The following is a 14097-nucleotide window of genomic DNA, read 5'->3' as shown; positions in this document are numbered from 1 at the left end:
AGATCCAACCAATCCATTCTGAAGGAGATCAGCCCTGGGATTTCTTTGGAAGGAATGATGCTAAAGCTGAAATTCCAGTACTTTGGCCACCTCATGCGAAGAGCTGACTCATTGGAAAAGACTCTGATGCTGGGAGGGATTCGGGGCAGGAGGAGAAGGGGATGACAGAGGATGAGATGGCTGGATGGCATCGCTGACTCGATGGACGTGAGTCTGAGTGAACTCCGGGAGTTGGTGACGGACAGGGAGGCCTGGTGTCCTGCGATTCATGGGGTCACAAAGAGTCGGACACGACTGAGCGACTGAACTGAACTGAAGAATTGAAAGTCAAGAGGCATTCTGCTCCAGACATATTCAGCTACAACTGCACAGGAGTACAACAGGTAGAGTTGGTTTTAAAGTTTTTGAATTAAAAAAAAAAAACTTTAGCCATGTCATGCAGCATATTCGATCTCAGTTCTCCCCGACCAGAGACTGAACCCACACCCCCTGCTTCGGAAGCACAGAGTCTTAACCACTGGACCATCAGGGAAATCCTTGGTAGAGTTGGTTTTAACCAGGCAAGAACCACCAAAGAAGAAAGGTCAAATCAAGAGGTAGATGGAGAAGATCAACTGTAATGATGCAATCTAGGAATTCAGCTAGTTTGAAGGTAAAAAAGAAAAAACTGAGAACATGAATGCATTGAGGAAGAGTGAAAAGGTGGTAAATTAAAAGGTCCCTGTGAGACCAAGGAATTAAGGTTGTTGGGTAATAAAAGAAATGAGCCTGAAAAAATAGAGGTGGTAGGTGGAGAGTAAAATGCCAGAAACTGATAGTATAGAAAGTTGTAGTTTCGAGTTACAGTGAGTTATAGCAACTCTCAATTCTGAGTGTGCATTAAAGTCACCGTGGAAAACTGTCAAAAACATTCTCTCAGGCCATACTTCAGACCAGGCAAATCAGAATCTCTGGGAGTTAGTCCTTGGCATCTGGAGTTTGCCAAAGCTCCCCAGTTAATGCAGATGCACTGAGACTAAAAGCATCTGCACAGGATGCGCAATAGAGGGAATGGCTGAGACAGAAGACAGGATCGGTGGAGAAGAGAAAGCCAGGAGACCAGAGTATCAGAAGGATCATCTACATGAACACTGAAATCGCCACAATTCTAAGTGGAGTAGCAGGAGACTAGTAGTGAACCCAGAAGAAGTCTAGAAGCAACTACAAGAAAGCAAAGAGAATACTTAACCCACCTCACTAGGAGGAACCACCACTTCAGAACTTGCCAAGAGAAGTAAGTGCCCTCAGGCAAAAGGTAAGTTTCAGTTAGAGAATGGAGACAGTGCTGTTTAGAGAAGAGGTTAAAGATAAAAGGGAGTTTTGCAGATGACGGACAGTGAGACCCAGAAGGCACAGAGAAGGGCTTCATGATCATAAAGGGGTGGAGTCTGAGATCAGGAAAGAGGGATGAAGGAAAGAGAAGGTCCAGAACTACTAGAGAAGAATCTCCTCTAGAAGATTTTAGGAAATCTCAGAAAGCAAGCCCCCATATTTTTAAACACCACGCAAAAACAATACAATAAAAAGCTCAGTAAAGTTAGACGCTTTCCTGAACCCAGTCACATTCTAAAAAATTCATGTAATTAATTTCAAGTAAAAATGAGTCACAGAAGTATATCAAGGTCAATCCCACATAAAGTTATAAGAAGAGAACACAGGGACTTTCTTGGTGGCACAGTGGGTAAGAATCCACCTGCCAATGCAGGGGACACGGGCTTAAGCCCCGGTCCAGAAAGATTCCACGTGTCGTGGAACAACTAAGCCCGTGTGCCACAACTACTAAGTCTGCACACTGCAACTACTGAAGCTGGCACGCTCTAGGGCCTGCGAGCCACAACTAATGAGCCCTGAGCCACAACTGCTGAAGCCCCTGCACCCCAGGGCCAGCAAGTCATAGCTACCGAGACCTCGTGCTGCAATTACTGAAGGCCGAGCTCTGCAGTAAGAGAAGCCACCACAGTGAGAAGCCACCACAGTGAGAAGCCCATGAACCAAAACTAGAGAGTAGCTCTACCTTCCACAACCTGAGAAAGACTGGGCACGCAGCAATGAAGACCCAGTGCAACCAGAAAAGAAAAGAGAATAAGAAGCAGAATAACATCACTGCAGACAATGAAAGTGTGCTGGAAAGACATACCCACATAACAAATCAAAATTAAAACCTGCTATTTCAGAATGAGAAAAGACCTTAGGAAAATGGCATAAGACGTGAAAGAAAAACAAATACAAGAATTATAAAAACTCAAAATGAGACATGACTCGAGTAAGAATTAAAAATAAAAGGAAAGACATATTCCAGAAATGAAGACAAGAGTAAATTAAAAGATAGTCCCTTAAGAAAAACAGAAGGTAGCTTTTCGGCCGAAACCGCCATCTTCCAGTGATTCGCCAAGATGACCAACACAAAGGGAAAGAGGCGGGGCACCCGCTACATGTTCTCCAGGCCTTTCAGAAAACATGGAGTTGTTCCTTTGGCCACATACATGCGAATCTACAGGGAGGGTGATATTGTAGATATCAAGGGAATGGATACTGTTCAAAAAGGAATGCCCCACAAATGCTACCATGGCAAAACTGGGATAGTCTACAATGATACCCAGCATGCTGTTGGCATCATTGTAAACAAACAAGTTAAGGGCAAGATTCTTGCCAAGAGAATTAATGTGCGTGTTGAGCACATTAAGCACTCTAAGAGCCGAGATAGCTTCCTGAAACGTGTGAAGGAAAACGATCAGAAAAAGAAGGAAGCCAAAGAGAAAGGGACTTGGGTTCAGCTGAAGCGCCAGCCTGCTCCACCCAGCGAAGCACACTTTGTGAGGACCGATGGAAAGGACCCCGAACTGCTGGAGCCCATCCCCTATGAATTCATGGCCTGATGGGTGTAGAAATAAAGACCTGGACTGTAAAAAAAAAAAGAAAGAAAGAAAGAAAAACAGAAGGTAAAAAAGAGAAAAAAATTAAACTCAAAAAATAGATTAAAAAGATATGAGAAAAAGTGACAAATATTGAAGATGGCAAAGAAGACTGAACATACAACTGATAGGAATTCCTGAAGAAGATCAAAGCAAGGAACAGAACATATAGTAAAAACAATAATTTTTAAAAAAAAACTTCACTGAAATTTAAAAAAGTATTTGAGACTACATTTTGAAAGGTACAAGGTGTACCTGAGATTATCAACTCAGAATGATCAAAATGATTTTACTATCACTAAACATTAAAGAATAAGAAGAGAGGAAGAGAAAAACTGAAGGCAGAAAGGGAGAAATACAGAACTATACAGACAGGAAATAGGCTCCATAAAATCAGAGATGAGCTGGCAGTATTTGGTTTCTCATAGTATAAAAATGATAAAGTACATGATGAGATTAGACCTGATCATCTCAGCGCACATAAAAGTGGCAAGATTTTTTGTGCAGAAGATAAAGAATGAGTTACTGATACTTCAGAAGAAAGGAGAATCAGACTGGCATCAGACTTATCTATTGCACAAGAAGCTTAAAGACAATGGTAATAAGGTATCTACATTATATAGGGGGGGAAAATGCTTATGATCCAAAAAAACCATATCCAGTCAAGATACCCTTTAAGTGATCAAGAGAAAAGAAAGGCATCTTCACCTAAGCAAGCATTCAGAAATTATGCCACACACACTCCGAGGAAATTACTCCAAAATGTTATCAAATGTTTTTTGGCACCTATTAAGATAGTCAAGGTCTCTTTTTTCCAGTCTCCAACACTCCCAGAGTTGCAGCTAGCAACAGAGATGTGGCCGAATCCAAGAAAAATATCATATATGACCAGTCCTAGAAATGACTTCAAGAAAAATAGGTTCTAAGGAACACATATTCTGCCAACAAGCACAACAAGAAAGCCCTCAGAAAAATTCCAGCCAACGTTTCCAAGACAATGAGCACCTGTACAGAGGCCAACAAGGTGGTCATTAAGCTCAAAGGTAATCAAATAAAAGATCTTAAAAAGTGCCAGCCCTAAATTGGACAGGCTCACCCATATCATCCATCCCAGTCTCTAGAAGTATGCTTATTTCCATACTGTCAAGAGGACCAGACTTTGGCAATCAAAAGCTGATAGAAAGGCCAAGGTCAGAGTCAAGGGCCAGGTCCTACACAGTCCTCCTAAAGACTCCAGAAAAATGGTTTTTGTCTATTAACTTTGAGGATCAAGGAATTGTACAAAACTTAGACTACCGTCCAAATGGGCAGGCATCTCCTTTTGCTGTTTTACATAAACACAATACAAAGTCCCCCAACTCACTCCAAAAGAGAGAGATAATCATATACTTTTTATCTTTAACTTCATTAATATAAAAAATGTTAATATTTAAGTATTCTTGCTTCCCTGGAATAAATTCTACTGGATCATGATGTATCTATTTTACATGCACTGCTAGATTTATTTTGCTAATAGTTTATTTAGAATGTTTGCTTGTCTAGTCATGAATAAGAGTGGCCTAATGTTTGTAACAGCAAAAGAGGAAAACAATCTTAATATCCATCAGGTGGAGAAAAACAGACTAAATTATGGTGTTCTATGCTATGAAATGTTATTCCGCTTTTTAAAATTATTATAGAGTTTCATTTACTAAACTGGAGCTAGCCATGATATATTCTTAAATGAATAAAGCAAGTTACAAAAAGCGTGTGTGTGTGTGTGTGTGCATGCGTGCGTGTGTGCATGCGTGCTTGGGCTTCCCTGGTGGCTCAGATGGTAAAGAATCCACCTGCAATGCAGGAGACCTGGGTTGGAAAGATCCCCTGGAGAAGGGAATGGCTACCCACTCCTGTATTCTGGCCTGTGGAATTCCATGGACTATATAGTCCACGGGGTCACAAACAGTTGGACACAACTGAGCAACTTTCACTTTTTCACTTTCATACATGCTTAATGGTTTCTGAGCAAATAGAAAGATGATAAAAACAAAACAAAACAAAAAAAATACTCGAAGTGTTAGTTAATGCTGGTTACCACAAGGGTAAAAGTGGAGGAGAGAAATATTTTTTTCTTTCTTCATCCCTGGTTTATTTCCTTGGTTGCAAGCAGAGGAATACTTTGGGATTTTTTTAAAAAAGCAGAAGGTAGGGGAAGGAGATACCAGTTATCTACTGTAATTAATGACAAATTAACATTTGTTGACAACTAATAAATGGCTTCCCTCATAGCTCAGTTGGTAAAGAATCCGCCTGCAATGCAGGAGACCCCGGTTCAATTCCTGGGTCAGGAAGATCTGCTGGAGAAGGGATAGGCTACCATTTCAATATTCTTGGGCTTCCCTTATGGCTCAACTGGTAAAGAATCCACTTGAAATGTGGGAGACCTGGATGGGATCCCTGGGTTGTGAAGATCCCCTTGAAAAGGGAAAGGCTACCCACTCTAGTATTCTGGCCTGGAGAATTCCACGGACTAAGTCCATGGGGTCACAAAGAGTCGAACACAACTGAGCAACTTTCACTTACTCACTCACTCACTCACTAAATGGCTACCCAATACATCCAAAGGCAAAACAGAATTACATTATCTAAAACAAGAAGAGGTATCATTATGAAGTTCATTTACTTAAAAATACAGAACGATCCAATCTGGAACCAAAGTTGCATATGAGTGGCCTTCCTAAAGGCAAGATGTCTTCATGATAAACTAGTGTTTAGTTTACTAGCACAAACCTCCTGGGCTGTGTATAATATGACAACCAAGGATAAACCTAAGATAAAAAGTGAGTCATGTTAAAGAAAAATAGTCAATGAATTACTGTTTGCATGATATGTACACAGATGAGCAGAAATGGGCAAAACGTTATAGAAATCATCAAAGCTTGGGGAAAAAAATGAGATTTTGAATACTAGCTTGTTATACTGGAAAAAGAGGGGCAAACTCTTTCTGGTGTCTTATTTTACACTGTAGATAAGTCCTTTTTATTAAGCAGATCACAAAAGACAATCAACCACTTTGACTGACTGTCACTTACAAATTTTTTAAAGAGAAAAACTACAAAAAGCTAACAACATGGCGCATGGTGGAAGGCAAGTGGGGGATACAGTTATCACACAGAGGAAGTTTCAGTTATTCACAAAAATGAGAAATGCTTGTAAAAGTAGAAAATGTTCACATGATCAAATTGAAAAAAAAAATTGCCAAAGGGCTCAATGTCTCAAGAAGTGTTGTGGTTTGCTATTTTCAGAGGAAATTAAAAATTAATTTTTTACAAGTATGTGGTACTTAAAGGGAAACAGTACAAACAGAAGCACATACAAGGAGTCTGCCTGAGTTTTTATTTAAGTTTACAGTTATTCAAAAACTTTTCCTCTCAGCTCTTATCAAATCTTTCATAAATGAAAATTTCAAGACACTAAATTAATGAGTAGCCAAATTACCATAGGTTTTTATTTTTAATACCTTACTAGGCTGAAAAGAAGAGCAAGACAAAACAACAACAAAAAGCTAGACTGACAATACTAGTAAAATGTCATGGGGAGGAATTATGTGAAGAACATCAAAAAAACAGAAATCCAGGACACTCTCCAAAACCTAATAAAAATAAATATTTATTAAGAATTAGATATTGTCCTAAGGATTTTTCACTGACATTATTTTATTCATCATCATCAAAACCCTTCAAGAGAGGTTTTTAACTCCTCATACAGCTAGTAAGTGACAGAGAGATAATCTGAACCTGTTTTCAGGATTCAAAAACTCTCAAGTTCAGGTTCTCTCTACTATACAAGGGGTCTCACGATCGTTAAGATTTCAAAAGTTTCTTACAACCAAACAACAGCATTGTCATCCTGCAACATAACAACATCTGAAGAGCAATTTCCAAAGGAAGTCTCTCTTCCTCTTTAAATCCCTGAAAGGGAAGAGCTAAGATTCTCTGACGCTGAAGCAGGATTTGAATGTGTAATAGTAAGTCTTCATCCCACATGCCTACTAAAGCTAATTACCTTCATTCACCCTAATTCACAGTCTTCAGGAGCTCTACAGGATTCCATGGAATTCGAACTGAAATAGAATTCTAGAGTACAAATACCTATCAAGCTTCGTTAACTCTGCCATATCAAACTTCAGCAATTACAGCTAGAAATTGTGAGACCCCTCAAAACACAAGGTTAGGAACAAAGGGCTAAGAAGAGACTTCCTTCAATTAGCAGAGGGAATTTAGTGAGCTCTAAGGCGGAGTCTCCTGCCTAAACGATTAAATCACAGTATCTACATACTCACTCCCATTTCCAAACTTAATAACTAATCCATTTATAAGGCTAGATCCTAAGGAAAGGAAAAAAGAGTTTCCATGGCAATAAAAAAAAACTGGTGCCATAATTCTTCATGTTGTCCCTCTATGATCAGATATGTCATCTAATATAATCTTATATTATAATGCAAGCATGGTATTACACACAAGGAAATAAGCATGATTACCTGGAAAACCAATGGTTTTTCCATAGAACAATGACTCTGTTATTATGTATACAAAATATGTATGTGAGAGGCTGAGACCAGAGCAAACAAGAAGAATGCTGTCTTACAGGCTGTGCTCCAAACCTTTCCACTTGAGGTATCTCTTCTGAAGGAAAAAAAGGTAGACTCGAATAATACATTTTGTCAAAAACTTCTTCAGAGTTAGACATAATATGGGTGTCACAACGAGGCATAAGACGAGTCTGTCAGATAAAACACCACCAAGGCAATTAAATTTTTTAAGAAACATACCAACAAGATTATTCACTACAATGCAACTACTCAGTTTAAATAAGTGACATCAGAATCTCTCAAGTTCTGATCAAAAGAAAGGCATTTGAGAGGTGGGATATATGACGCACTCAATAGAGGCAGAAATCAGTATCATGGGGAAGGAAAGGATAAAGAAGGTGAGCAATTACTAACATCAAATTAACTCTTTGCCTGTTAAACTTAGTCATGTTTACCCTTAACTATTCAAGAACAAACAGAAGCTGAACATAAGATACTGTGGTAATGTGTGGCCCACAGAAAAGCAACTTACCTAATACTTATGGCATCCACAAACACAGCTTTCAACGACTGATAAAGATTTTGTAAAGAAAATAAACTGACCTAAAAGAAGAAATGTGCTTCCAGAAAAAAAATTATGGAATTACAATTATTTACTTACAGCTTTCTAGAATATGAAAGATCCCCACCAGAAACTTTTTTGTCTGATTACATCCTCAAACTACTTTAGCCTTCTAAAACCCAGGCCCAAATATAACATTCTCCATCTGATATTATCTTAAATCTGAAATATTTAAGGTAAAAATATCCTCTAAAAGGAAGAAAAAGGACCATTGGGTGGGGAAACATAGCGTTAAGTCTTTAAGCTCTTCTTGTAACCTACTTCTCTCTATCAATTTTTAGAGACTCATCAAGGTCATGATGTAGTCTCAATCACCACACACACAGCTCCTTGACTCATTTTTTAAGTCATAAACAATCTTCATCTAATACAAATTACTGCAAGAGATGCTATTCAAATTAACCCAGTGGTGATTTCATGGTATTATAACAAAGACAAAACTATTTATTTACACAGTGTCTTCTTTCCAAATGACAACAGTATTCGATAACCATAGGCTCTGAGCAAATACAACAATGTTGAGAAAAAAAATTCCAAACAATAAAACTAGTTTTCAAACTATTTTATATTTGTTACCTTGATCAGACTAGTACTAGAAAAGTAAACAACCATCTGAAATTGTTCTAGTTCCTTGAAATAAAATCTGGGTAAGTGAAAGTGAAGTCGCTCAGTTGTGTCTGACTCTTTGCCACCCCACGGACTGTAGCCTATCAGCCTCCTCCGTCCGTGGGATTTTCTAGGCAAGAGTACTGGAGTGGGCTGCCATTTCCTTCTCCAGGGGATCTTCCTGACCCAAGAATAAAACCCTGGTCTCCCTCATCGCAGGCAGACGCTTTACCGTCTGAGCCACCAGGGAAGCCGACAAAATCTGGGTACCATCAGTACAAATATGACAGAAAACAGTGGTGCTCCTGTATAAGCACGTTTGTGTGCTCAGTTGCTTAGTCATGTAGACTCTTTTAGACTGCAATTCCATGGAATTGGGCCCGCCAGGCTACCCTTACCATGGGATTTTCCAGGCAAAAATACTGGAGTGGGTTGCCATTTCCTCCTCCAGGGTATCTTCCCAACCCAGGGATTGAACCTGCATCTCCTGCGTTGGCAGGTGGATTCTTTACACTGAGCCACCTGGGAAGCCCTTGTATAAGTATAATCCAACAGAACTGAATGAGTGTGCCCAACCAGTATATCTCAGAGATTCAATTTTAATTCTAAGAGGAAGAAATTCGACAAGGAGAGAATTTTGATGCATTCGTTTAATCATACTTGTTCTTCCTTAAATCTAATTACTATCAACTACCTTAAAACTCCCCTTTTGGAAACACTGGTTTAGTATACTCTTTTCCAGGCTTACTTCCTTCTCCATTCAAAACAATGCATACAGAGTCATTCAGAAAATACTAAAAGAACAAAGGCATTAATGAGGAAGTGGGGGGGGTGCAGCTAGAGAGCTTGCACAGGACAGTCAAGAATCAGTGACGACAGAAGAGGGAAATAATCTACTAATGTTTAATCATCTTAGTAAAACTTTATGATAAAGATGCAAACACAAAATCAGGCTTTTCAAGTATGCTACAGTGAGCCATCGACCAATAGAAATATAGAGCAGGACTTGACTCTAAGACAATTTATTAAATACACTACAGGATATAAACATACATGAATTAGTCGCAGTCATAATTAGTAGATCATATTGAATTGTCTTATCAAACAATGTATATAAAAATGAAGGAGGTCTCTGACTACATGACACGTGATTCACGGAATGGCAGAAAGTTTGACTAAGAGAAGAAAATAACTGTTAAGTATAGGAGGTGATATTCATGTCTTAAACTGTGTGGAAGGTATATACGTGTTGGCTGCATGATTATTCTTTTATACTTTATACATTTTATAATTTTATAAATATTATTTCATATGTAGTCAGTATCTATAAAACAATAAGTGCAAGAAAAACCTGAGCAAATATTTGTTGAAGAAAAAGGTAAAAAGTACATATGCATCTGACCCATTTTTGTTAATTCTTTTTTAAACAGGATCATAAAAATGTAAGCAGACAGGAAAAATAGATAATTTCCCTATAGAAAACTATAGCTCTACACAGAGATCTCTACACTATTTCTTTAAAAGCACCAGTAAACCTTTACTGAACACTATGTGCACACACACACACACATCAAACTATTTGAAAGTAAAACTTTCAACCTCCAAAGATGCCCCCAAAACCAAAACCTCCATCATAAATATTTCCTTAACCACATAAAAAGTATTGACACTCCTCTACTCATAATCCCAGAAATAAAACTACAAAAATAAATTCCTAAAGAGAAATATTCATACTTTAAATAACCAAGTATTCTGTACAGTTATAAGTAACGTAAGTATTTTTCGGTGTATTTGTAACTGAATAAGTTAGTTATAACTGTATTTTTTGGTGTATCTGTAGGCTTAACATTTATGTGTCTTACTACCTACCTGGGCTTATCCACATCTCTGTATTTGCTTTTGTATGATGGGCACCTGCATTTTAATGATGTGTGTCAACACTAATTTGATTGAGAGGGCAATATAGTAGACTTATGAAGAGCATGGGGTGTGCAGCCAGAGTTCCTGAATTGAAACTCAGCTCTTGCACTTGCTAGCTAAATAAACCTGGGCAAGATATTTAACATCTCAGTGTTTCAGGTTCTCATTTGTAAAATGGAAATAACAGTACATACCTCGCAGGGTGCTGGAACCGATTAAAACCTGCATAACAGGGCTGGCACAGAGTAGGTGCTATGTAAGAGCATGACATTACTAGCAGCACCACTAGTAAGTACCATATTCTCAAACATACTGAAAAACATTCTTAGCAATTTGAATTACTGACAATAATTAGATACTATTAAAAACAGATATTAAATCTGAAGCCTGACTGACAGTAAGTTTAAAGCCCTGAAACTCTGAATAGGTGATTATAAATCTCCATAACCACCCTATCAAGAACAATCTGAGGAGAGCGGTTTCCCAAAGTACAACTCTCAATTTCTTCCCTTACACAAGGGGGCAGTGATAACAAGAAAAGAATGGGGCTCTGTAACACCTCTTCCTACAGACAGTAGGGGGTGGCAGTACATATGGCTTACAGTCAGAACAAAACAGGAAGATCCAACAGAATCGCTCTTTATTCTCCTCAGGCCCTCTCCTCAGGCTTTAGCCCCCACTCACCCCCAAAGTGAGGGACACATCAACAGAAATGACTAAAACCCAAAATTAATCATGGAGCAAAATCAGTTTTGTCTTTAAAGCAAACAATCCCTCAATGGCTGAATCCGGATTCAGGAGAAAGCCAATCAGTATGAATTTTCAGATTATCTGGCGAATGTTCTTCTAAGAACAACATTCAGGCAAATAACTCCATTTCTCTGCAAGAACTGCAACAGAAGGCACTAAAATCTCATCAATAATTAACTATACCCTAATGAACACATGCAGCTATTTCTGCTTGTTTCATAGTATACAGACACTCACTGAATGTATATAAGTTACATTAAATAGCTCATGGAGCTGTCTTTTGTTACTTCTGAAATTCCAGCTATGTTCTGACAATCCTCTCAAAACACAGATGTTCTTCTTAAATGGAAGTCACAATGTTTTGCGGCATGTGTAATTATATTTATACACACACGTATGTATGGAGGGGGGTGACAATGTTTAATATTTCTGTGCTCACATTCCTGAGATGATCTACCTGGGAAAGGCTGAAAGAAGCGCTCCACTGACAGTATCCATGTTGTTCCTTTTTATGCCACCGTTACTGTATCCAATTTCTTTTTCCTATTTGGCTACCCCAACAATCAAGAATATTTCACTACTGTCATTCACCGCAATTAACCATTGCAATAGCTTTTGGCTCCAACCCTCAAAATGCCTGAAAATTTATCCCTTTTGTTCACCATATTGTTTTGTTTCCCTCATTCCAGAAATTTTCACTTGTATAAAAATGAAGAAAGGGGCACCTATGAAAAAATGTCCCTTTGCCTAATGATCTTGAACTCAGAATCATGGTCAAGATGTGGGGTGGGTTTTTTTGTGTGTCTTTTGTATTTTTTTCTTTTTTCTTTTCCTGGAGGGGAGGAGAGAAGACAGTGAAAGACACCCAAATCTTCCTAATATTAATTATCTTCGTTTATGTTTGATGAAAACCATTTTAAACATCCTACACCTGGAATAGAACACAGGCTGCATTTGTATCAGTGCTTTACACGCTGACGGCAAACCGGAATTATCTTAGCCCTATTTTTTCTTTCCCATCGCACAACCAGACACAATTTGCTTGTTTCTTTCACGTGGGCACTCACTCTATCTCAAAAATAGCATATCATAGCTCCTCTCGATTTCCTGTGATAAAATATCTAGCCATGAGCCTTATTAATCTCTTCTTAGCCTACGCCTCCTTTCCCAGAGGATTTAACAATATCACTAAAGAACACTTCTGCTGTGAATTTCAACGCCATACAGGCCAACCCACCCTGTACCTTACCTGGCACATTTCACAACTACTTTTATGCTGCATTCCGGGGGCACATTTTGCAACTCGTTCTGCACCACCTTCCCTGCCACGTTTAGCAATCTGCCTGGCATCTCCTCCTGGGTCCCCGTCATCCGGAGATTCTCTCGGTACCAAATTCCATGACACCTTCGGTGACACCGAAGTGACCGATCCCGGACTCATCCGCAGCCACCCCGAGGGCCACATTGGCAACCAACCTTCCCCACGCCCTCCACACCGGAGGCACTCCGCTGCCCATTTCGCTGCCTCCCCGTTCGCCTCCGCCCCTCTCCCTGGAGCCCGGGCGTCGGAGGCGAACGCCCCTGTCACTGAAGCGACCTTCCTTTCCCGGGCTCCCGCGGTCTCTCACCTGCCGCTCTGAGGGGGGCTCGCTGCACCCCCGGGTCAAGCCCCAGTCCCCGGGGTCTCCTGTGAGGACCGCGCCGCCCGCCGGCGCCGCCCGCGATCCCAGAGCACCTCGCTGCGCTCCGACGCCCGCGGTGGGTTTGCGTCCGGGAAAGGAGCGGCGGGGCCTCCCGGCGGCGAGCGCAGCCCGCGGCGGTCCCCCTGTCAGCGGCGGCGCGGGTGCAGGCTCTCGCCCCTCAGCGCGGCGGCAGCGGCGGCGGCAGCGGCGGCGGCGGGCGACTTGCTCCGCCTCGCGCGCGGCACAGCCGGGAGGTGAGCGCGAGGGGGATGGGAACGGGGGCGGGGCCGCCCAGAGGAGGCACCGAGGGCGGCGGCGGGAGGGCAGCGCCGGTGGCCCCGGGTCCGACGCTCGGAGCGCTCGCAGCTTACCCCGCCGGGCGGGCGGCTCGCACGAGGCGGCTGTGCCAAGCGGGCCCCGCCGGAGCAGCGCGCCCTGCAACCCGCGCCCAGCCGGCCGCTCGCTAACGCCGCCGCCGCGCCGGGGGCGTCGCACCCTCCGAGGCCGCCCGCAGCCCCGCCCCCTCCGGGCCGGGGTGGGGAGGAGCGCGAGCGCGGAGGGAGAGCGCGTGCGTGGGGGCGCGTGCGTGGTGGAGCGCGCGCGCCCCCGCCCCCTCCACCGTTTGGGGGTGGGGAGTGGCGGGGAGAGAGAGCCGAGACCGAACCCGTCTCTGCGCCGAGCGGTTGGGCCCTGGTTCTGCCGCTCTGTGAGGTCCGGGCATTTCTGTTTCCTCAGGGGGCTTTGACTGGCGGGGTCGTGGGCATTCAGTGGGGAAGAGGGGAGGAGAGCTCAATAGCAGACAAGGCCCGGGATGGTTCGGCTCCGCCCCCACGGTGATGTCACTCTCGAGGTGCTGCTGCTGTCGCGTGCGCCCACTTCTGGGCCTGTCCTGCCGCTTTGATGGCCAGAACGGTCCTCTGGATTTCCCCCCACTTAAGTCACCTCATACACATGTCGCTCCTAGAATCTTTGAGTCCTACAGCTGTCAGTTCTTCT

The 14097-nt window shown here is 41.9% G+C and overlaps 2 protein-coding genes across 6 annotated transcripts in view; one reads left to right on the top strand and one right to left on the bottom strand.

Moving 5' to 3' along the window:
* Positions 1 to 13592, bottom strand: part of TANC2 (tetratricopeptide repeat, ankyrin repeat and coiled-coil containing 2) — a 366596-nt gene extending 353004 nt beyond the window's left edge. For 3 of the 5 annotated variants that reach the window (XM_069541692.1, XM_069541693.1, XM_069541694.1), the window contains exon 1: positions 13048 to 13583. The gene's annotated coding sequence lies outside the window, so the exon portion shown is untranslated. Of the gene's footprint in view, positions 1 to 13047 lie in introns of all 5 variants that reach the window. The other 2 variants (XM_069541695.1, XM_069541696.1) reach the window with 1 other exon arrangement.
* On the top strand, positions 2407 to 2948 carry LOC138414757 (large ribosomal subunit protein eL21-like). Its single transcript, XM_069542538.1, has one exon. It carries the CDS (start codon positions 2433 to 2435, stop codon positions 2913 to 2915), a length of 483 nt encoding a protein of 160 aa, XP_069398639.1. The 5' UTR covers positions 2407 to 2432; the 3' UTR covers positions 2916 to 2948.
* Positions 13593 to 14097: the final 505 nt, after the last annotated feature.

The sequence above is a fragment of the Ovis canadensis genome, chromosome 11 (assembly GCF_042477335.2).
Source record: "Ovis canadensis isolate MfBH-ARS-UI-01 breed Bighorn chromosome 11, ARS-UI_OviCan_v2, whole genome shotgun sequence".
NCBI lineage: Eukaryota > Metazoa > Chordata > Mammalia > Artiodactyla > Bovidae > Ovis > Ovis canadensis.
The sequence above is the reverse complement of the archived record's forward strand: the minus strand, read 5'-3'. Positions and strand labels throughout refer to the sequence as shown.

What these genes read in the sequence shown, in the direction of transcription:
- LOC138414757 (XM_069542538.1), top strand. Translation starts at nt 2,433, where the DNA reads ATGACCAACACAAAGGGAAAGAGGCGGGGCACCCGCTACATGTTCTCC.